This window comes from Coloeus monedula (genome assembly GCF_965178545.1).
Source record: "Coloeus monedula genome assembly, chromosome: 8".
Classification (NCBI taxonomy): domain Eukaryota; kingdom Metazoa; phylum Chordata; class Aves; order Passeriformes; family Corvidae; genus Coloeus; species Coloeus monedula.
The window spans coordinates 6,716,029-6,738,599 of NC_138788.1; the positions used below are offsets into that span (position 1 = coordinate 6,716,029).

General features: G+C 38.3%; 1 protein-coding gene across 2 annotated transcripts in view; it reads right to left on the reverse strand.

Moving 5' to 3' along the window:
- Positions 1–635: 635 nt before the first annotated feature.
- CABCOCO1 (ciliary associated calcium binding coiled-coil 1) overlaps positions 636–22,571 on the reverse strand; it is a gene marked incomplete at its 5' end in the record, with an annotated part of 51,260 nt that continues 29,324 nt past the window's right edge. The window contains 3 exons of one of the 2 annotated variants that reach the window (XM_082285921.1): positions 636–1,372; positions 3,992–4,120; positions 4,549–4,608. In XM_082285921.1, the coding sequence (XP_082142047.1) occupies positions 1,361–1,372; positions 3,992–4,120; positions 4,549–4,608 (201 nt within the window). In that variant the 3' untranslated portion in view covers positions 636–1,360. The remainder of the gene's footprint in view (positions 1,373–3,991; positions 4,121–4,548; positions 4,609–22,571) is intronic. The other variant, XM_082285922.1, reaches the window with a different exon arrangement.

Here is a 22,571-nt window from a genome sequence, read left to right on the forward strand (position 1 = left end):
ACCAAGTAAAATGCTCTGTCCCCTTCCACCAGTGAACCATTGGTTTGCAGGAGCTCCATGCCCACACTGGACACGCACTCTGCAGAGCACACCCAGGCTCCTGGTGCCCAGGCACAGCTACTGGGTGCTGGCTTTGGCTGTGGGACCGCTTGAGCGCACGGGAATGACCCTTCCAGCTGCACGCTCGGCGCTGCGCCCACCAGGAGCGGCCCCTCAAAGTCAGGCATCAAATCAGACCTTTTAGGAGAACTGCTATAAGCTATTTTCATCTTTTGGCTGGCTGAGTCAGGCTTGCAAGTTTTTTTCATTTACCACCATCAAAAAATGAGGATGAAATGAAACAAAATCTAACTTTTTACTTAGTGGTAAAGAAATATGAAAATGCAATGAATAAAACACTCTATTTCTCATATACTCCACTAAACATGTAATCCAATCCAGCCTTTACGCTTCAAAGCATGACTTGTATTTCACATGCTTTCTAGGGCACAGAGTTCTGTGACACAGTAAATACAGGCTGCAAGTTTTAAACATAGATGTTAAACCGGTTCTTCTGAGGTCATTTATTTGGTTGGATTCCTTTTGAGCATGAAACATTTCTATCATGTCTGACAAAATATGGAAACATTCTCAGATGAAAGGATACATGCATTCCAGAAAAAATTCCACTGAAATCTAAAGGAACTCTTCTTGGGAATACTGGAGTGCAAACTCTTCAGTTATGCAATTTTAATATGGTGGAAAGAAAGAAGTGTAAGCTATTAAATTTTTTTTAAAGCTTAGGAAGCAAATTAAAACAAAATAACATACATATTATTAATGAACAGCTACAGTGAAAAGTCCATAATTACATGTTAATTAAATTCTCTCCTTATTATATCTGCAGTGCCTCAAAATGATGTTTTCTCTCTATGTATTCTCCTTGTAGCAACCTTTCCTGAAAAAAAAAATAGGTGTAAAGCAGAAACTGTTAAATATTTCACAACTGGGAGAATGAAACTGCAGCTTTTTTTTTTTTTTAAGCTAGAATTTCTATTCAGAAATAAACTGAATGTCACCATGTTTTAATTATGTGTCCTTCTGTTTATAATCTTCAACTTAAGTCTAAACTAAACAACAACGCTGGCAGAACACCGTAAATTTGAGGGACTGGGATGAAGTACTTCTAGGTAAATGTTAACAGAACCATTTTCCTCTATACAGAAATAATTTTGTTCAGGCAGCGAGCCAGACTCTGTGTGTGCCATCCCCTACTGCCCAACTCCTGCAAAATCCAGCATCACCTTTCTTATCTGGCTATTTAGGAGTTTTCAATTTTTCTGTTCTCCAAGTCTAAGCTTCTTCCTGCATTTGCAGCTTTTCATTTGTCTGCCTGTAAAGAAAATCAGAAGAAAGAAGTGGTTATGATGGAGCTATCTTAGGCTGCACATTGTCTTTGTGGTTTTGACACAGTGTAGTGCAGCAAGGCAGACATTATCCTGCACACCTTCCTGTTTTGCAGACGGAACGGTGTTCCAGCCTGTCCTTATGTGATAACACGTTATCATATTGCTGTGCACAATTCCAATGGATGGCATGGCTGCCATGAGCAGGAAGTGATCTGGGACAGCCATTCCTCATGTAACCTTGTCTTGGGAGATAGGCTAATTTGCCTGTATTCTCAGACAGCCTTTACCAATAGACACCAAATCAGAAAAATTGCTTTGGGATCTGGTTGTTGCCACTGTTATCCTTTGCTGCAGATGTTTGTTTTCTAATGTAATGTGTTTTATTGAAACAGTGCTGGAATTAGAAAGCATTACTGAAAATGAACAATAAAAAACCGTATTTCTGTGATGCTGCTTGTCTGTCTTAATTACAAACACAATTATGACTTTGTATCTCATTCTGGAACTCCAAACTGCTGTAGACATTGAGTGTTTAATTTGCAATGTAACATTTGTGGGGAAGATACAGGGGTTGTGACATATTCTAATGCAATCTTTGGCAGTGATAATGCATAGCAATCTCTGATTCCATGGCATTTGGAAATGTGGGATCACGGGAAAAAGGGCCACAAACACTGGTGTTTTATGGGTAATTTATGCATATTTATTAGTACCAGCATTGATTACTGCAAAAATACAAGAGAAATGGAAGTAGTACAATGACAGCATTACTAAGAGTCATAAAGTTTTGTTCAAACAACTTGGACAGGCTCACAGGTCTTTTACAGACTCTACATAAGCCGTTCCAAAACTCAGAGTTGCATTCTTAATGGAATCTTGATAAAGCAAATGGATTTGTCCCAGAAGTGTTTGCAGTAACTCGATGTTTTAGGAACTTTGTGGCTTGCCAGTCCTAGAAATCCCTGCTAGTGCCATTCTGCAATCTATCAGTGGGCAACCACAGCTAAAATGTTTTCAAAGTTCTCAGTAGCTCAGATTAGAACCAAAAGGCTGGAATTTCTCTCTCAACTTTGTATCTTTGGAGACAGCCTTCATCTTATTCAATCCAAGTGTCAACAAATATGTCTTCATCCCTTTACATGATGTGTGTTCTTGGTTGCTGGAACACTGATCCTCTGGGCTAATCCTCTCCCAGCCACTCCAGATGCCTTTTCTTCTCCAGTTTTCACATGCCTCTGTCTCTGGTCCTACCTCCAGTGAAAATCATCTGCCACCACACTTCACTATGGCTGCTGCTAAGACCACTGAGTGTCAGCACTGTGACATCAGACGAAAAGTTATTTTCAAGACTCAGTTAGAGCAACAGCTGCCTTGTTAATGCATATGTTAAGACATAATGCAGATTGTGAAATCATATTTCACACATAACAAAAACCGGTATGACTTTGATCATGAATCAGGCAAAAATCTAATTATAAGATTACTTCAGAGGTCAAGAAACTGAGAAAATGGGTGAAAATGATACACTGGTGAAAGAATTAAAACCTGAGGGGAAATTATTTCCTTTTTATACAACCAGAGTTGCAAAAGAAGGAAAAAAAAAAAAAAAAAAGCATTTTTCTCATCTGTGCAGTTTTGTAAAGAAAAAGCCTCTTAGCACTGATATTAATGGCATCAAGGTCAAGTGAAAACTAGGAATTGACTCTTTTCTATTGGTAGAGACAAGAGTAAAGTAACATAGGCCAGAGATTCCCTCCGATTTCTACAGACATTTTGAAATGGAATATGAACTCCAGTAGGTAGATCTAATGATGGCATCATTATCCTAATTCATATTCCCCACTGATGCATAGTCCAGGTAAAGCAACTTATCAATACCACACTATTTTCAGATAATATTAGGTATCTATTAAGCTGCTGCTTCATCAATAGTGTCTAATGTGCTGTATCTGAAGTTCAAAGTGCCTAATGCCACCTGCATGTTGCCAAATTCCAGCAGTTCTTTGGTGCAACTCCCTTCTAGCAGGTTTGCTTTCAATCATTTCCTATTAATTCCAGAGACAGTAGCTTCCTTCCCTTCCATGAACCTCACAGAAAGAAATCATGGACCTCTCAGAGTCTGTAGATCACATACTGACAGCTGATCTGTTCCATTGAGGCAGCTCTTGTGTAGTCACACACCTACCAGACAAAGCCTAAAATTGGCATAAATGAGTCATTTCTTACACAAATTGAAGGACGTGTGACATAGATGCATCTAACAATTTATATTAAGCACACATTGCATATACTCCAGCACAGAAGCTGGTCCTGAACCCCTGAGAAGGAATTTTACCACTGACATCCCTGAGAGCAGGATTTGGCCCGTGTTTTTGACACATCGTAAGGCTGAAGATATATGTTGTCATATTACTGAGTATTTTTTATCTTATCATATGTAAGCTGACTAAACTAGGAGTTATTTATAGAAGCTAATTCACATTTTTACAGCATATGGATGTGCTTTTTGCCAGCTTTAGCACAAATACAGTTTATATTCATTAAGACTGAGCTAGCTAATTAACCATAGACAGAATTAGTGAATAGCTTTCTAGTAATAGTACCTCAAGGTTGCCAGTAATTTCATTTGGGATTTCACATACTGCAGACTTCTCATCTTCAGCCACAGCATCTGCCTTGGAAGACGCTGCCTCTGGACAGGGCTCTTGCAGGTAATCCCTCTGGTCAGACCCCTAGCAGCAACCAGCCACAGGTTGTAGTGTCAGCCACAGGTGTAGAGTTAGAACATCCTCCTGCTCTCTACGAGACCCAAGAGCACCAGCACAAGGACAGGTAACAGTCCTGCTGAAACAGGACTGTTTTTTCCCAAAAACAGAGCTGCTTTTTGGGAAGTGCTGCCTTGACAGAGACCATCGTGGCTGTCTCACAGTGCCCAGGCCAGGCAGACACATCCTCACACAGGGCGAGAGCCCAGAGGGGCTCACTCAAATAAATTTCCTCTGCTGATTAATGCATTAAAAGTCATTTTATTCAATCTAAGAAGAGAATGCATGCTATGTTCTAGAGAATAAATTTCACCAGTGACTGGGATCCAATGGAAATTCATAGAAAAATAGTTTAAAAAAACCCCCAACATTAATTAAAAGGAACAAAACTATACCTGAAATTCTCTTGCTGAAGCTGAGGGGGAAACTGCAGGTTGGTCAAGTTCAATCTCATCCTGGTAGTATTAAACAGGAAAAAAGAAAAAAGAAGAAAGTAATTCATGTTTAATTATTTCTCAGAGGTTTCTTGCAGATTTTTTTAAATGGAAATGAAATGGCTGGCAAACAACAAAAACCAGTACCTTTTCTATTACTATCCAGGTGCTCAGAGCTGGAAAGCATTCTGAAAATGATTATAGATCAGCTTTAATTTCTAGTTGCCTCTCAAGGGGCCCTCTTTATAATACTTGGAAAGAACAGATGATTTTCATAATTTCATAACACTACAGCTTCTTACTCATGTGGATAATTACGTTTAGAAAACACAGTGCTCAGGTAACATTCTGCCTTCCCAGTGCAAATTTGTCACTTCTGAACAGGGACCTTGCCGCAGTTCAGAATTGCAGAGCTGTACCAAAGGAGTCAGTTGGAGTGAAGTTGCAGTGACACTAAATCAAATAAGGTTCTAAGAAAAATATTTTAATGTGTAACTAGCATTTAAGAGTCGCTAACGGTCCAAGTTTTGCTGCTTCTTCTTGTTCCTTTGCTGTGACCATGGGAACCTCACTGCTGTTCTGCCGGTGTGTGACCTGCAGCTCCAGGAATGCTCTGACAAGGGCAGGGCTTTTCCCCCTCGGAGCAGCTGGATGAAGCAGTGAGTCCATGCTCAGGTTCTCAGGAGTGATGCAGAAGGCAGCTCTGTGTCCTCTAAAGGGACAAGGTTTTGTGTCCTACTTTAAAAAAATGGATGACAGAGAACATATGTGCCAAATAGGGCGAAAAAAGGCATTTGTGAACAAGCAAGGAGCAGGCTACAGCACTGAAATGGTGTGTCTGGGGCCTCTACAGGGGAAGTGCCCATCGAGAATATGAGGCAGATGTTCCAGTTCTGAGTCAGCGATTACAAACAGGATTTTGCTTGGATGGTGTAAGTAAACTACATTAATTCACATCAGGGTAATTGCAGCTCCCATAAATTAATTTCCTCATACTTTTGAAATTGTAGCTAAGTTGATATTTGGGTCATTTCGTTATTTCCTACAGTAAAACATGCTGAAAATAGTAAAGATTCTATACATCTGCAGAAATTATAGCAACAGCTGAAAATAAAAAGTAAGACCTAGTCACCTCATTACAATAAAAATCTCTTTTCTAGTCCTAAAAGCTTTTCAGAACTTCTGTTTGAACTCTGTCACTACCTCCAAGGCTCCCTGCCATGTGTGAGCTCAGTAAAGCAGGTAGACAGTATTAGCCCATGTTTATAAGAACCTAAAAGGCTGACAGAAAGATTTGCAGATTATAACTGAGGAGAAGAATAGATTTATAAAAGCATTTTCCTCTATCACTTGTAACTCAAATTTTTAGCACTTTGTCAGTACCTGCATACTCACAAAAGAAATAGTCAGAAAGTTTGGGCTTTGTATCAAAATGAAAAAACTGGCCTAAATTGTATTTCTTTCAAAAATAAAGACACTTTGTTTTCAAATTCTAATTTTTAAAAAAACTGGGGCATTTTAAATTTAGCAACTATTTCCATTTTCTCTGATTTCTTACCTTATATTTTCTTATTAAAAGTATTAGCTGAAGCTAATGAGAATTCAAAATTACTTTCTGCTTCCTTAAAATAATATTTTTTGCTTAGTTAGTTACCTATTCACTCAAAATATATTTTTACTTAGATTAAATCATTATTCCATTTATTGTCTCCAGTCCAAATTTTAAAAAAGCAAAATAATGTTTAAAAGATAGACCATGTTTTTAGAATCAATTCCAAGCTGATCAAACACATTTTTGTTGCATGGATAAGATTTTCAGAGGTTCTGTTTTTCTGAATAAGATTTTTACTTCACTGCGTCTTTTTACAGAAAGCCATTCTTTACTCATCTGTTCCATGTCTAATAATAACCCTTGGATCATTAAGAAATAACTAAATTACAGCAGAACTAGTCTCTTTAATGAGCCATAGTAGTCCCAACATTCAGCCAAAAGTTTTTTTTAAAGACTGTGAAACTTCAATGTAGAATATGAAGCATTTTGTTTAGTAATAACAAGTTTATGAGCAGGACTACAGTTTACAGCCAAAATATAGTGACCTAAAAATGCCATTCTGCATTGCTCCTTCCTATACATTGTGTCCTTAACAAGTCCAGGGAAAATGAGAACGAATGAATTGTGGTGAGAGCCCGAAGCCAACAAACGTATTTAAATGAATCCTTCTGATGCAATACTTTCCTTTAAAAAATACAATTAAGTCTTTGTGTTTCCTTTGAACAAAACCTCATGTTTAATAGCACCAATGGCTCTGTAGTAAAATCTATTTAAAAACAGAGAAGGAGACAGAGTAAGTTTTATACAGTTACAGTGGCTTTAGAAAAATGTTGCTAGTTTCTGAAGTCTGAGTAAATTTATGGTGAATTACTCCCACTGACCTACATTAAAAACTTCATCCTCCTTTTTTTAATTCCTGAAGATTTGTCATTGTGTGAGCATTATTCACTATGACAAAGATGTATTACTCAAAGTGTCCTCTTGAATCAATATAACTATTGAAATGTGAGAAACAGTTTGGCAAGATGATAATGCCTTAAAATTAATTGGCAATATTTTCCTGCACATTGCGGTCCAGCGGGTCCACGGGAATTCAAACATAACGAAATTGTGAGGCAGTTGCACAAATGTAGCTGGCATATCAGTGTCAGCTGCTCTGAAAGAGACTGGAGGGACAATTAGGTGCACTGTTCTTACCAGTTCCAAGATGAGGGGGGCTGCCAGGAGGGCACCTGGCTGGGAGAAGTCAGCACAGGTTGATGTGGGACTGATGGGTCAGCACCACTTTCCCAGCCCAGTGGCACCCGCCCAGCTGAGAACTGCAGCTGGTGCAGACACTGCTCTCAGAGGACAGCCCTGGGCCTGTCTGGAATCCCACTCCAGAATTTTTTCTGGTACAAGTGTGCATAAAGACAGGTTTGTATAAAAAGCGCTGTATTGTTCTGTACATAAACTCACACTCTTTTCTTGTTGTTGAGAGGTAGAAAATTGCCTTTTTACAAACGTAGGCAGAGAAAAGACAGTAAAATAGTACACAGGGAGATTTCTAAAACGGAATAATGGCAGGAAAGAAGATTGGTAAAGCATTCTAATAGATGAGTTCCACAGATGTGGTAGTTGTTATAAAATTTGCTTTGCATAACTTACCAATATACCATTACATTTTTCCCCAGATGTTATCTGTTACTTAAATTAATTTTGCTTAAGTTACTATTATTGCAGATTTTATCCACGCTGTATTTTATTATTTAAGCTTCTGTGGCATAAAACAAGCCCTGGCTGATAGCATTACATTTAATAATATATATAAGAGGTTTTAGTAGTATAGAAATGGCTGCTGGGTATATCTTAATAGTCATAGCACAGAACGTCTGCTCTCAAAATATTATGTAGATTAAAACCAGCTATTTACTTACACTCTAATTCAAGGCATTGGAAAGGTTTGCAGTATTTATGTATGTGGTACGAAGGGAAACAATCTACTCCAGGAATAAATATCAGAGTTTGGAAATTAGCAAAGCTAAGGTCAAGGTCAGTTTGGATTTACTAACGTACTTGCTGAAAATGAGAATTCAAAGTTTATGTTTACTTATTTCATAAATGAGATAAAAGACTGAGGGGGTGGGGTGATACATTTGCCTCTTTGGTAGAAGGCTTTTGTATCACAGAAACATTTTAAAACCACCTTTTCAGCTTGTTATTATCTGAAATTCTGTACTCCTTTCCACACAGTCTTAACATAAATTCTCTGCAGCTAATCTTAACCAAACACAGGAAAATAATTATTTATAAGGATTGGATAAAAGATCCCACATTCAACATGGACCATTTCTAAAGCCTTGTAACATCTTGCAAAGCCTTTCAATGGATTTGGGTTTGATTTATATGAATGGCAGATGAGTTTCAAAAAGGGAGTTCTTTGTGCATTTTTCTCTATATTCATATCGCCTGTGTAGTTTGTACTTGTATGCCATGGGACCTTATGCTACCAGAGGCCTGCACAGATTTCTCTCACATATATGTGAGATTTGCTATCAAACAAACTCTGTAATACAGGATTTACATCAGTTTGCTATTCATGCTAAGCATGCCTGGCCACACACCTACAAATGTGCTGAATTCAGCTGCTAGAATAAAAGGCATTTACAAGAGATGGTTTGTTGGCTGCCTGTATTTCATGTGGCTGAATTTGAATGAATACCTAATGGACAGAGATGCACTGACTCAAACCTGCCTGGCTTTTTTATCCCTCTCCTTTAACCTGCCAGTGTATGCAAACACAACAAATGCACCCCACCTGCCTGCGGAGGCATCGCCCACCAGCATTCCCACAGGAGGCTCCTGGGAGGCTGCTGATAGCTCTACAAATACATCTGCCATCCTCTTTTGCAGCAATTTAATACATGAGGTCCAAAGGACTGAAGGATTTTACGAAGCACTCAAAAACTTAATCCAGATATCTGATCTCTGTGGTGTGACTGAGGTGGCAGAGCTTCCTCCTGCACACCCTCGCTACGTGGATTTGTATTAATATTAAAAGCAGAATTAAGATCAATGATGGCCTAAAACTCTGCCTCTGAAGGATGTTCCCCAGTTGGTAATGATGCACATGGAAATTCTGTGTGTGTGTTCCTGGGCAGGAGTTTTCAAGCCACTACTCCTAAAGAGACAGAAGTTCAGTGAGTCAAAGGTAGGCTTTATGCTCTTTTTCCTGCATTTCAAAATCCAAGCCAATATGTTCTAAAGAGAATTTTCCATGTTTCTGAGCTGCGATGTGAATTGACTTTGTTGACAATACATTAGTAATTAATCTAGTCTAAAATAGCTATTTGAAGCAATTTGGTGCCTACATTGACAAAACAGGATCTCCTCCTCCCCCCAGGAAGCTGTAAATCAGTCAGTGACATCTGGCCTCAAGGACATCAGAGTCATCTGAAATGTGGTAATTTATATTAATGAACATCAATATTAATTTTTAAATAAAAAGAATTTGCTACTGCCATTATGTTTACATAAGAAATATTATTTATAGCTTGTGTTCCTCCTTTCCTACATTTTGCCCATAAATTACTGTAAGGAAACACAATGTCACAGTTATAAATATTTTTCCTTGGAGTTAAAGCTTTTACATATCCTCTTACTGTTTTCAGTAACTGTATGAGGACAACAACCAGGATTTTCTTGCTACTCCAGGAACTGCTGCCAATTTTAATGCTTGAGTGAGTAGAAAAGGGTGCTTCTACAAAAAAAACCAAAGCCTTCCTCTCTAGAGATATCTTAATGCAGAATGTCCTTAATACCTAGATTCTGTAAGAATCTATCTATCCTAACATACCAGGAAAAAAAACCCCAATAAACCCCTCCAATTTTATTAGGCTGTAGTTTTCTTCTACTGCTTTTACCAAGCTTCCAATTATTGCTGCCAATTTGCAGATTATTTAGAAAGACAAAATGAAAGACATAGAAAAAAATATCCCCAGTTGGCTTTAATGCTGAGGACACATCACTAAATTATTCACCTTGGAATGGTCACTCTAAATTCACATTGTATTTAGCATTGCCAAATCTCCTAGAGTTATGGGATTACAAGAGAATCTCAGCTTTCATTTAAAAATAAAGTTAGCTCTTATGGTTGCAGAGAAAAGATTGAAAACATAAATCTTGAAAGCTCAAAAACTAGACTGCAAGGAAAAGGAACCAAACAATTATTTTTAAGCAACTCATGATTTTTTGGGATATGTCTCATCATTTTAAATGCTCGAGGTTAATGTAACCCTTTTAAAAATAGTACCTACATATTTTCAGGAGGGCTGAAGGATTTTTTTTTTTTAGTTCTTGAAAGTGCAAGTCTTGCATGTCTGGACTCTTCAAAGTACCAACCCCCCACTTTCCACTTCAAGGGCACCCATCAAACAAGCAAAGAGAAGCCAGCTCCTATTCTGGCTGTACAGTCATAATCAACAGGGATCTAAAGTCATTTAAAAAACAATTAAACCTGACAAGCACCTTTCCCACAGTAACCACCTATCTAGAGCTACAAATGTTTTTAAAAAATGAAGGCCCTTTTTATTATTCATGTGATCACATCTGAAAACCTTAAAAGTAAGTTCTGTTGAACCCAATGAACAATAGGCAGTCTAATATTTTGGTGGCATCCACCTTTATCAGGTTGGAGCTTTACACCTCTTTTTTGTGCATCTCTTTTCCCACATTATTTAATCAGTAAAGATCCAATATGAATGCTGAAAACGTTATGATAAAAATGTGAAACCACATTTGGCCAGGTGCATCTTGGTACCTCTTTCTGGGACCAGGCTTCAAACATTTTATAAATACTTGCTGCAATTCCATACTCTCAGAAAACCAATTTGCATGAGATCATGTGCCTTTGGCAACAAAATGGCCTATAAGAATTAAATTGCTTAGGGGGCTGGTATTCATCACACCTGCTTTAGGGGCTCTGTCAACCCCCTAAACCCCTCCTTGCAGGAAGTGCAAAGATGATTGCCTCTCCTGAGAGACAGTCAGAGCAACTAAGATGAATTAAGAACCTAAAAATTCCTTAATGTACCTGCCCTGGACTGCAGCAAGCACAGCCTGCTCCCTCTCCTCCTCCTCCCTAGGGGAACCTAGGAAAGCTGTCTTCCTCACTCAGGGTCCCTGGTTTGCCTGGTGCTGAGAAATATGAAATATTCCCTTTTATATTCAAATGGTCACTGTAGGAACTCAGAGATGATTACCAGCACCACGTGTTCCTCCTGCACCCCTGTGTGTAGAGGAAGAGTCAGACAGCTGTTGGCAGTATCCTGGACTGTTTTTTCCAGGTGTTACCTCTGAGATGCAGCAGTATCTCACCAACTCTTACTGTTCCACAGGGCTTTAGGTCAGCCCTAAGACTTCCAAAAAAAGCCTGCTAATGTAGACATGCCTGTTTCCAGCACAATGTGAATTTCCAGTGTGTCTCATGCTCTGTACACACCAGTTCAGAGCAGCCTGTGCCCCTGGAGCTGAGCCCCACCAGATTTCTCTTAGCTCAGCAAGCAGAGACTTCAGGTTTTACCTAAACAGGAGTGCCATGTACAGGAACGAAAGGCAACAAGAAGATTCCAAAAACCTAGGAAAACTTAATCCCCCACCTTTTAGAACAAAAAGGGTTTGAGAAGAGCCTGGGGGCTCCTGCTGAGAAAATCTGACAGCAGAAAAATAGTATTTTGCTGTTGATACAGTAAAGTGCAGTCATTGCCTGATGCTGGAAAGAGGTCCCACCTCCTGCCTTTGTCTGCCACTGCTCTTGGACAGGCTTCCCTTCCTACCCACTTCCTCCGAAATCAGCCTTTTCTCCACAAGACTGGTCATGGCCAAGCCCCTCACACAACTGCCCCGTGCTCTGCACATTGTCTCAGCACCAAACACCAGGGGAACAAGCTCTCTCCAAACTCCTCTCAGTCATTAGGTGCATTAGATGTGGATAGGCTTGTCTGTATTGATTCACCCCCAGCTGATGCTACAGAAAATAGCTGCACTAACATTTAAAAGGTTGCATTAAAAAAACCCCAAACCAACGCAACCTAAGGAATATTGATCCAGAGCTAAGAGGGGGAAAAAACTGCTCACACAATTTAAAAAATACAATATAGATTTTTTTTTTAAAAAATGCCACATTAGAAAACTTTCCAGAATATATAGCCACATAAAAATGGGGATCTTGTGGTTTTTGTTATTAGACCTAAAACGTAAGGTCTTTGCCTGAGTGTGTAAGTTTCTGTTAAAACAACAATTTGTCCTGTGGACTGTAAATTCAATTACTGTTTTTATTGGAATCACATTTTGCTTTGGAAACAAACATGCAGAAAAACAACGAGTAACGTAGACATCTTAAAAACATCTCAGAACAGGCATGGTTCTGAGAACAGATCAGTTATGGTAATTCTTCCACTGTGAACTACAAGGTTTTTAAAATCCATTTCCATATTTTTAATTAACACCTAGTTAAAAAAAAAAATCTTACTGTAGGTCATTTTAATCACAAATGGGAAAACAAATTTGTTTTATCAGAAAATTGATTCAACACTATTTTAGGGACTTATTTTTCATGTTTTTATCATAAAAATTAAGCCATTAGCATACATTTCCCAATTTGGGAATGCAGAAGCAAGCCAGTTCTTCTCTGAAATTTCAGAGTTACAGTTTTCAGTCACCTCTCTATGTGAAACTAGTCTATTTTAACACCAGAATATTTGATCAGCACACACAAAACCCCCACATAAGTCTAAGATATCAGTAGTTCTTTACAACTCCATTTCTATATAACTTGAATCTGCAGAGTTCTAACCATAGCCTGTTAGTCACAAGAAACCACCCCTTCTTTATGTGACACTTGGATTTGGTGCCCCATTGTAAAGAGGCTCCTCTCATTACGTACGTGTTCATAAATCTGTTAATGCTGCATCTCAGCTTGAGTGCCTGTGTTTGTTTTAACTCTCCCTTATAATCCTGTCCTTCACGTTAGATAAAAAATGCAGCTGTGGGTAAGGGCAGGGTTGGTCTGGTGAATGCAGGAGTTAAACAAAGCCTTGCCTCAGCACAGCTTGGCTAGGTGGGTGATTTGAAATCTAGTAAAGCTTCCCCTTGGTAAACTGCCAAAGCCAACCACACCTTGGATGATGTGAGGTTGTTTTTGAGAAGGTAACATCTCCTTACAGATTATCTCCTCCCACTTCGACTTGGAAGGTTTCTGAGAACAGTCATTTCCATTTCTGTTGGGGCATGAAATGGTTTCTGCTGAGAAAGAGCATAAATCTCATTCTGCTTTGACTTGTTAGGAAGCTCATGACAAATCATATAATCCAATGTGGATTTTTAGAATTTGTTTAAACAATGCATGAGAAGAAACAAACATCTCTACTGAATAATTTCTTCCAATTAAACAAACAAACAAACAACAGTCTCTTAACTTCTTATCCCTTATAAATTATGTTAACTACATCTTCTAGAAAATTACCAGGCACAAAAGTAACAGAACCAACAAAAATCAAAGATTTCCACAATCATACAGAATTCTATCACAACTCAGAATAGAGAGCAAACACTTCCAACTTTGGAGTGAAAATCTTGAGTCAGCCATAGAATAAGTGAAGCTAAAGGGTACTGCATTGAGTTGTACACTGCAGCCTTTCCTCTCCTCCCCTTGTGCTTTGTCCTTCTGAGAAACTCTGTTCTACAAAAATAGGCAAAGAACATGTGATCACCAAGTTTGCACACAGTTTGCCTGATGAGATAAAGACAATGTGTCGGCTTTCGATGGGAAAAAAATGAAGCAATGATGCCAAAGGGTTTTATTTATTCCTTTCAGCAGCACCTTTTCCTTGGCAGCTTTCCTAAATTGCAATGTCATAAATACCTAGAGGGAGCAAACACCCAATGGCAGCATCTTCTCTTGAGAACACAGAGCCATACCCAGAAACCTGACATCACCTACTCTGAAGCTGGTGTATTTTGATCTAACCCTTAAAGAAAGCACTCAGCAGGAACATCCAATGTGTCTGCATTGCCAAGCAGAGACGTGGAGAAGATAGGAAAATCATTAATGGCTGGGAAGCTCAGCTGGCAACAGAGAGAAAGGCAGGCTGGATGAGGGCACAGGACTTCATTTGGTGCTGTGGAAGGAAAGAGCAAGGGCAATGGGAAGCAGCAACCACTTCTCATGGGCAGAGGAGAGGCAGTAAGGCTGAGTGTAACCCGGAGAGCAGATCAAAGATCACACTGAAGACTCCTCGAGGTGGGCCCTATTCACTTCCTTACCTACATCAAGCTCTTCCCCTCCAATAGCCCCTTGCTCCATCTAGACAAAATGTCACATATCCCAGGTCCTTCTATCATGTGATTCTCCATTTTCATTTTAAAAACTGGCAGAATGTGAAGCAATTCTCACATCTGTCACTGGGTTTGTGCTTTTATGTCAGCCAGAAATATTGACCTATGCACTGAAAAACAGTCCATACACAGACATACACATATATATATGCAACTGCTAATTGTTGTTTAAGCCTGGAAGGACTGAAAATAAAATTAAAAAAACCAAGGTTTTTGGAGTCAATACCAAGAGCTGAAAACAAAAATGACTCAACTAGAGACCCTAAAGAGAAAAGACCTTACCAAGTGTGATAGACAAATTTTCAGTAAAGTCCCTCTGCACAAAGTATCTTCACATTTATAGGACTGACTGGTTTTAGAGTTCTTTGCAGGTGTCCATTGTATCATATATACATCCTAACAAATTATACTGGATGCACAGCTCCATGTGGAAGAAATAGAGCTGATAGGAGGTACCTTTGAAAAACTTGGCCCCAGAACCAGAGACAGGTTATTTTTCTGTGACAACAAGTAATAGATATATTTCTCTCTCCATGGTAAATTAGTCTCAAAGCAACATCCTCCATCAGAGAAAGACCTTAAGGCGTTCTTATAATACAAGCAAAAGCCAAATTGAGCACTTTAACTGGATTTTTTAACAGCCCTAAAATTATTAAAATCATGAACTTTAAATAATTATATTTCAACCAGTGTTTTACTAGTTCTCTCCCTACCTTCTCTGATTTTAATTTTCTCACTTGTCAGCATGTCTTGGCAGTGAGAACAAGAAAGACCTCAAACCTTTGCTGATTGCTTTCCAAGCAATCTGATTTCTATAAATTAGAAGTTGCTGATGGGAAAGCAGACAGCAGTACCCTTTGATCAAGATACACATCTTGATCTCTTTTATCATTTTTTTAAAAAACAATAATATTACAACAAAAAAAAAATCATCATACAAGCTTTTCGATCAAAGTGTGTCACTGTCTGCTTCCCAGTCAACATACTGCCAGTAAATTGGCGAGGTGCCCAGAACGCGCAGGCAGCAGCTGGTGGGTTTGATTACCATCTGTATAGCCACTAATGTATAAAATATTGTGTCTCCATCTAGTGGGCATCTGCAGTTTACAGGAAATTTGAAAATGGGTTGGAGCCGACTTCCGTGGGTGGCAGAAGGAGCTTCACTCAACTCCCCACCAGCAGAACCGGGCTATCTGAAACAAGGAAGGCTTTGGAGCTTCGCCCCAGTTCCATCCCTGTGCTGGCACTTGTCCATGAAATCATGTTTTCTGCAGAGGCATTCACAGAACAACTAGTTCTGTTCTCACAACAAGCCACCTCATTCCAGTGCTCTGCAGCACCCTGGAAATCTTGGTGGCCAAATTTGAAAATGTAAAAGAGGTAACAGGAAAAGGAAGAGCAAGGGTGCCATTAATGACCTGAACTCCTGAAATAAACAATAAGGAATGAGATGAATATGCCAAGACAATGTCTTTCCTTATATTAAAATATTACAAACTGCCCCTCCCCACTGCTTAATGGCAGGACATGCAAAAGGCCTGTTAACTCTCTCATATGGTTTCTGATAACATCCTTGACTAAAAACCAACAGGGGTAACACAAGATACATAAACCTGTTTTTCAGGAGAGTGCCACAGAAACAGTCCTTGGGACACAGACTTTAGAGTCCATGTCGCCACCCAAAGCAGAAACTGAGGCACAAGGCAGCACTACAACATCTCTCTCACAACAGACACAGGACTAGAACAAACAGTTAAAAAGATGAACTCTACCCCACTCGTTACACCATGCTCCTTTTCATCGATTACCATCCTTTTTGACAACTACTCCACTAGCGATGTACTGACTGGGCATATTTTATGCACAGCCATCTACTGTGAAAACTGCATCTTAATGAAGAATATCAGTACAGCAAAATGAAATAAAAACCAACAAGATCATACTATTGATTTTTTCCATCCACACGGACTAGACCTAAATTCCCCTAGCTTGAAAAATCTGTTGAGATAACTCTCCAACACAGCATGATTACATTTCATCTAATGACTTCTCTGGATCCTAGGTCCTAAAACAACTCCTCTTTTTTTTCTGAATAGCTTTTAATAAAGTTTTTGTAGATGTGTTTTGATTTGACACCTAAACTGGTTACAGTAAAGCATTTTTTATTTTTATCATATATTCCATTGCATTAGAGGAAAGTTTATTACTCTATAAATAATTCATTCAAAGGAACTTCAGTTTAACAGAACCTAATAGACACAGTCACTTAAGGTAGCATGCTGGCAAACTTCAGCTTTAAATCAGAAGCTGATCTGTCTTCACATAAAAAAAAGTCAACTTCTCAGAAGAAAGCATCGGTTTTAAGAAACTCAGGCATGAGCACTTAAAAACGAAGTCAAGGCATGCCAACAACTTTTGTACTAATTTATTATATTGCTTGTTTGTGCAGGAAGGGGATGAGATTTGTTTCAGTCTAATCTAATACCCTTTATTTCAACAGAAACTGGAAGAATTAGAAATGACTGTTGTTCTCTCAACAATTTGCTGTGATAGAAGCTTTATTTTTCAGGTCAGCACTCTCCATTTTTGATTGCTCAATGGGAGCGCCACTATGGCTAAAAAAAGAAGGCTCTGAAACTTCAGGAAATAGAAACTGCTGAGTACCTGGTGAAGGAATAATGATTTATAATATATGAATAGGGGCAATAATTGGATAGCAGGCTGTACTCAAAAAAGCCTTAATTCACAGATCTGACATCAGAAAGTCATAATCCATCGATCTAGCATCAGAATGATGGATTATGACTTTTTGAGAACATGTAGACATGTCAGCTTCATGAGCATTCCGGGAATCGTAGTCCAAATTGTTTTACTGAGGTAATTTGAACAATTTCAGCTTTTTCCAATAAAGCTGATGCACTAATATTTTGAAATATAAAAGTTCCATTGTTTTTCTTTTAAACCCTAAAAATCCTCCAACTAAACACCACAGGTTGCCGTAGCTTGAGATTGAAGAATTCTTTTTTTTTTTTTTAATCACTTCAAGTCTGTATAATTTTCTAACAGAGATTACAACAATTTTAAAACCTAATTGCTTTTTGTGTCAAAAAAGTTTTGTATTCAAGTTTGGATGCAAAATAAACAAGGTGCAAAGTGAGGGATTAATTATCTTGTTTTCTTTCAGGAAAGAACTGACATATCCTGTGCATGTTTTCCCCCTAGGCTACTTTAAAAAAAAAAGTTATTATGTGCATTTAGATAGAATTCTTTATGCAAAGAAATAATACTCTTGCAATGCACGAATACCTAGAGGTTGAAAAGTATTTTTTATACATAAGCTTTTGACATTTTAAATTAAAAAAAGACATAGTTGGAACTTCACTTTCCCCATAAAAACAAACATGGACTGAGGTTATTGAATAAAACGTTCACAAAATTCTAGAGATCATTTCATTGAGCACTGCATACTTATTTAAAAGTAAACCACACTTTCATTCATAAAATTCCATTGCAAAATCTTCCACTGGCTTTTCCACATTACAATTAAGTGAAACAACCTATCAATTAACAACTGCTACATTAGACTAATTCAGTGGCTCAGATGGGTAAGAGTTCTTCCAAAAATGCTTTCTGCTTCAGTGAAGTGTTGAGAATAAAAAGAAAACCCCACATTAAATGTAAAATATTACTAAGCATTTTCAATGTATACTCATATTAAAACTATAAAAAACCTGTGACTAAAGCCTCTTCCAAAGGTATAAAAACTTTATGTTATACAAGTAACAAGGGCTAAAGGGCAAAAGAAACAAATCAAACCAAGCCAGGGTTGCATATCTCTGTATTTTTTTTTTCTGGAAACTCATTTGTCTAGGAGGCTGAGTTTCTCCTTCTCTGGTTTTTCTCACCTTATTTTCCTTCTTACTCACAAAATGTTCGAAAGGGAGCTTATTAATAAAGGAACTACTTAGGTGAAGTTTTTTGGGTTTTTTTTTCCCCCTTTCATCTGTGTTCCTAAATAAAGCTATCACAGAGGAGAAGTCACAGGGCTCTTTTCTAATGGCTGAAATAATTTCTTTCACTAAGCCCCACGTATACATTAAGTAAAGGCATTCTGGGTCCAGTCTCAGCCCAGATTTCAAAGCAAACAATGACAACAAGACCAAAGGAAGGGAAAAAGCTGCAGGAAGAATAATGCACTTTTTAGAGCAGACAGAAGCAATTTACTTCATTTTGACAACTAAATATGAAATGGCTAATAAAAAAATCACTGCCATGTTCCACAAACTCCTTCCTCTAAACACACCTAATGTTCATAAAGGTCTCACATAAAGACATCACATCACTGAAAAGCAACTACTTCTTTAAATGAGCCTTAAGCAACAATCACACTGCACAACTGATCAAAAGAGGGAGCACCTCATGCGATTAACTTTTCTGGGGAATTACCATTGGCAGGCTGTAATTACTCACTTGGAAGGCAGTCACGAAGACACCATGGCCAACTGTTCTCTGCCTGTGATTTATATGCCTGAGGTAATGACCAGTGGCCAGGATGTCAGTGTGGCAGCTCCCTTCAAAGAGCCTGTTGTGCAGCACCAAACAAGGTTCACTATTACTTCATCATCAAACCATCTTCTACCTGCATTTTCCTCGGATCTTTTTCGACCCAAGTATTTACCCAGCTCAACTCAATTAAGCTTATGACATCAAATGAGCCCAAGGAGGGTGGCTACAACCTTTCCAGACTGAGGGAAGAGTAAAGCCCTCAGGACTGCATGCAGGGGAAGACAGAAGTACATTGGGTATCTCCCGATTCCTCCTCTTTTTTGGACCCATGCATTAGTCCTACCCCTTTTCTTGTTATTGAACTGGTTGTTCCCTTTCCTTGTCTCCACAGACACCACGAACCCATTCAATGTAGGTTATGAAGCAGCAGTGGGATGTTAGCTTTCTGTCTTCAATGATGTGCTCTTGAACCAATGACCTCGAAGTGCAAAGCTGTGTAGATCTTTACCATTCCCTCGATAGCCAGGCCTTTATTCATCAAGTTCATAAGCAAAACCTGTGTGCAAAAGGAACGCTTACTCACAACTACTATTACGGTCGTTCTGCTGGGGCTGTACATTGCACTGAAAGAATATGAATTATAAAGTGCATGGCTTAGTAAAATTTAAATTAAGCAAATGTTTAATATTAAGCCATTTCATCTTTTTCCAAAGTTCGGCAAATTTATTACAGAGCACTGAAATTGCACTTCAAGCCCTAAGGCTCGCAGTGTTGGAGCCTGCTTGATTAATATAATTAAAAGAATAGCATAACTCAAAATTTATTAAATAATTAAATATATGCAGACTTATTGTTTACTTCCAACTGATAGCATGATTTCTAGCTAAAAATTTGCACTGCTTCATAGCTGACAAGTTGCTAGAGCACATCCCCTTTTTCCTGCTGTGCATATGATTAAAAGAGCAGAGGTTAAACACAGCAATAAAAAAAAAAAAAATTGGGGAATTCTATTTTTGGTCACAGGGGTGCTTAGTTCTTTCCTCTCTTTTTTACAATAAGCAGGTGCTGCTGAAGAGGTGGAAAGTCTCATGGGAAGAGGACATTGAGCTGGAGAAGGGTAGGAAAATGCTTCCTTGGAAAGAATTGTCCTCCCTTCCACAATCACTACATATCTTGTACTGCATTTTTCTACCTTAGCCAAGACCCAGCTTGCAGGAGAAACCAAGCTATATCCATTAGATTACTGGGTATACATAGCTTGTGAGACCTGATCCAGAGGATTTCTCAACAAGGGCAAAGCTCTCAATTTTATGTGGCATAAAAATCCTGCCTTACTCAGTGCTTGCGAGCCACTCACACCTGCATGGCCAGCAAATGCTGGCTGGCACACCGAGGGCTCCCAGGGGTCACAGAGACAGGTTTTATGGGATGGAAATCTTATTTTCTTCAGTATGAAACCACAGTAAAAATGCCTACTTTTTCTGCAAATGTTGCCTGCTTATCTTCATTTTCTCCTGCAACAATTCTGCTTTCTCCTTCAGCCACTGCACTGATCAGCAGCCCCTCCCAATACATGAGGTGGAAAGCCAATGACAAAATTAAAACAAGTTGGCAAATGTACCTATATATACATATTTCATGTCAGCACAGTTATGCTTTAGAAATTATGGCAACAGCAATAGAATTCTGCTGCTGTGATCATGGATAATCAAAGCAAGCGAAAAAAAAAAGGCAGTGCTGAAATATTTTCAAAGGTATGAAAGTCTTTACTGTTGTGTAATTTAAATTTACTTGCCATCACTTGAAATTTCCTTTCGTCTGCGTGATTAGAATTTAAATGCTCCCAAAGTACATTAACAAATATAATTCCTGTTATATTGCAGAAATACTGCAGCAACCTCCTCTTAATGCTGAAAACTAACTAGGCTCCCTAATTTGCTACAGAAAATACAAAGCACAATTAGTTAAAATGTTTTCAAATGAAGTCTTATTTGGGAATGACCCACAAGATGAACCACTACAGCACTTTCTACTCTACTTATACAGACACACATACACCCACACATTACAAAGCTACTATTTTCTACAGTATTAGCAGTAGAAATTATGTAGCAGTATTTTCTACAGCTGTAAATATGGGATGTTTCCATTTTACAGAGAACATTTCTAATGTAATAGTTTTCAGTTTGAGGCCAAATTTTGCCGACATTACACATCATGGTAATGCAGTGTTTATTTTAGATACAATCCTAGTAGTTCCCCTAAATTTACTTGGGGCACAGCGGATTGAGGACACATGAATTGAACAGTAAATCTTAGCTGCTCACTCACAACTTATATCTGACAATGGTGACAGAAGGGCAGACATTACAAGCCCTCTCAAGCATTATCCCATGATAAATTTGTCTAAAAGTCTCCATCCCAAATTCTTTAATTTTCAAATTCAAGATGTTCTTGATGAGTAGAAATTACTGTTCCCTGAAGACAGAGTTCCACAGAACATTAGTGTCACATTGAAGATTTTATGCAGCCTGAGTAAATTGGGTCTTAACTGGGAAGTAGTTGACAGAGTCAACCTGACCGCCAGGTAAAAATAAAGCTACAATGCCCTGCTGGAACACCACTGTTTATTGTAGCATTGGTCAAGTTTAGTGTACTCTTCATGAGCACCTCTAATTTTTCCCCACCTTACTGATCTTACTGGATTTAACAGGCAGAACCCTGCAAGCAGCACAAATCTACAAAAATGACCTTTTACACAACGGAATTCCACAAAGCAGGATTTAGTTTGTTAAGTCATGCTACCATTTCTTTAGTCTTTGTCCATTCTTCTCCAATTGATTTGGTAGAAGGAGAAAATGAAAATGTAAAAAAAATCAAATTCTATGTGTCTGTGTAGGTTAGAGTTATTGGTACCTATCTGATTAAGAAATTTATTTTGCTAATAAAATTGCTAGTATGTTAACAGATAAATGCTAAGGAAGAAAGCAGATTTGTCTTTTTAATTGTATTAGTTCACTACAAAATGAAACAAAACCAACTCACATTATGGTCTGCAAAGCTGTAAATGTGTTAAAATGGCAATTAAGCTCTGAAAAACTTTAAGGCTTAAGTCCCAATTCCCAGAGGAATCCAGTCCCCTGAGTAATACACCATGTCCTGCTGACCATTTAATGTACAACCTTTAAACTTTCCCATTCCCTAAATAAGCTTCCTTACCACAGACTTCTTCTACATTTTATTCTAATGCATATGGTTTGCTGCTTATTAGTTTGTGTAATGTTCCCACTACTATGAAAGAAAGAAAAAAACCCAGCAATCCAGGAGACAAATTCTCATTTTATCTTACACTTGTCAAATATTAAGATTCTCCTAGTCTGTCAGATTTCTAAGCTTGTCTAATGTCTGTCATTTGTATCCAAAATTAATAAAGTCTATCCATGCTGTATGATTTTCCAGTTGCTCTGATTCTGATTATGCACAATAATTTGTAATTTAAATTCACAAAGATGTGCCAATGTATTTGTGTTGTCAGTTTTAAAGGCTTGGCCTT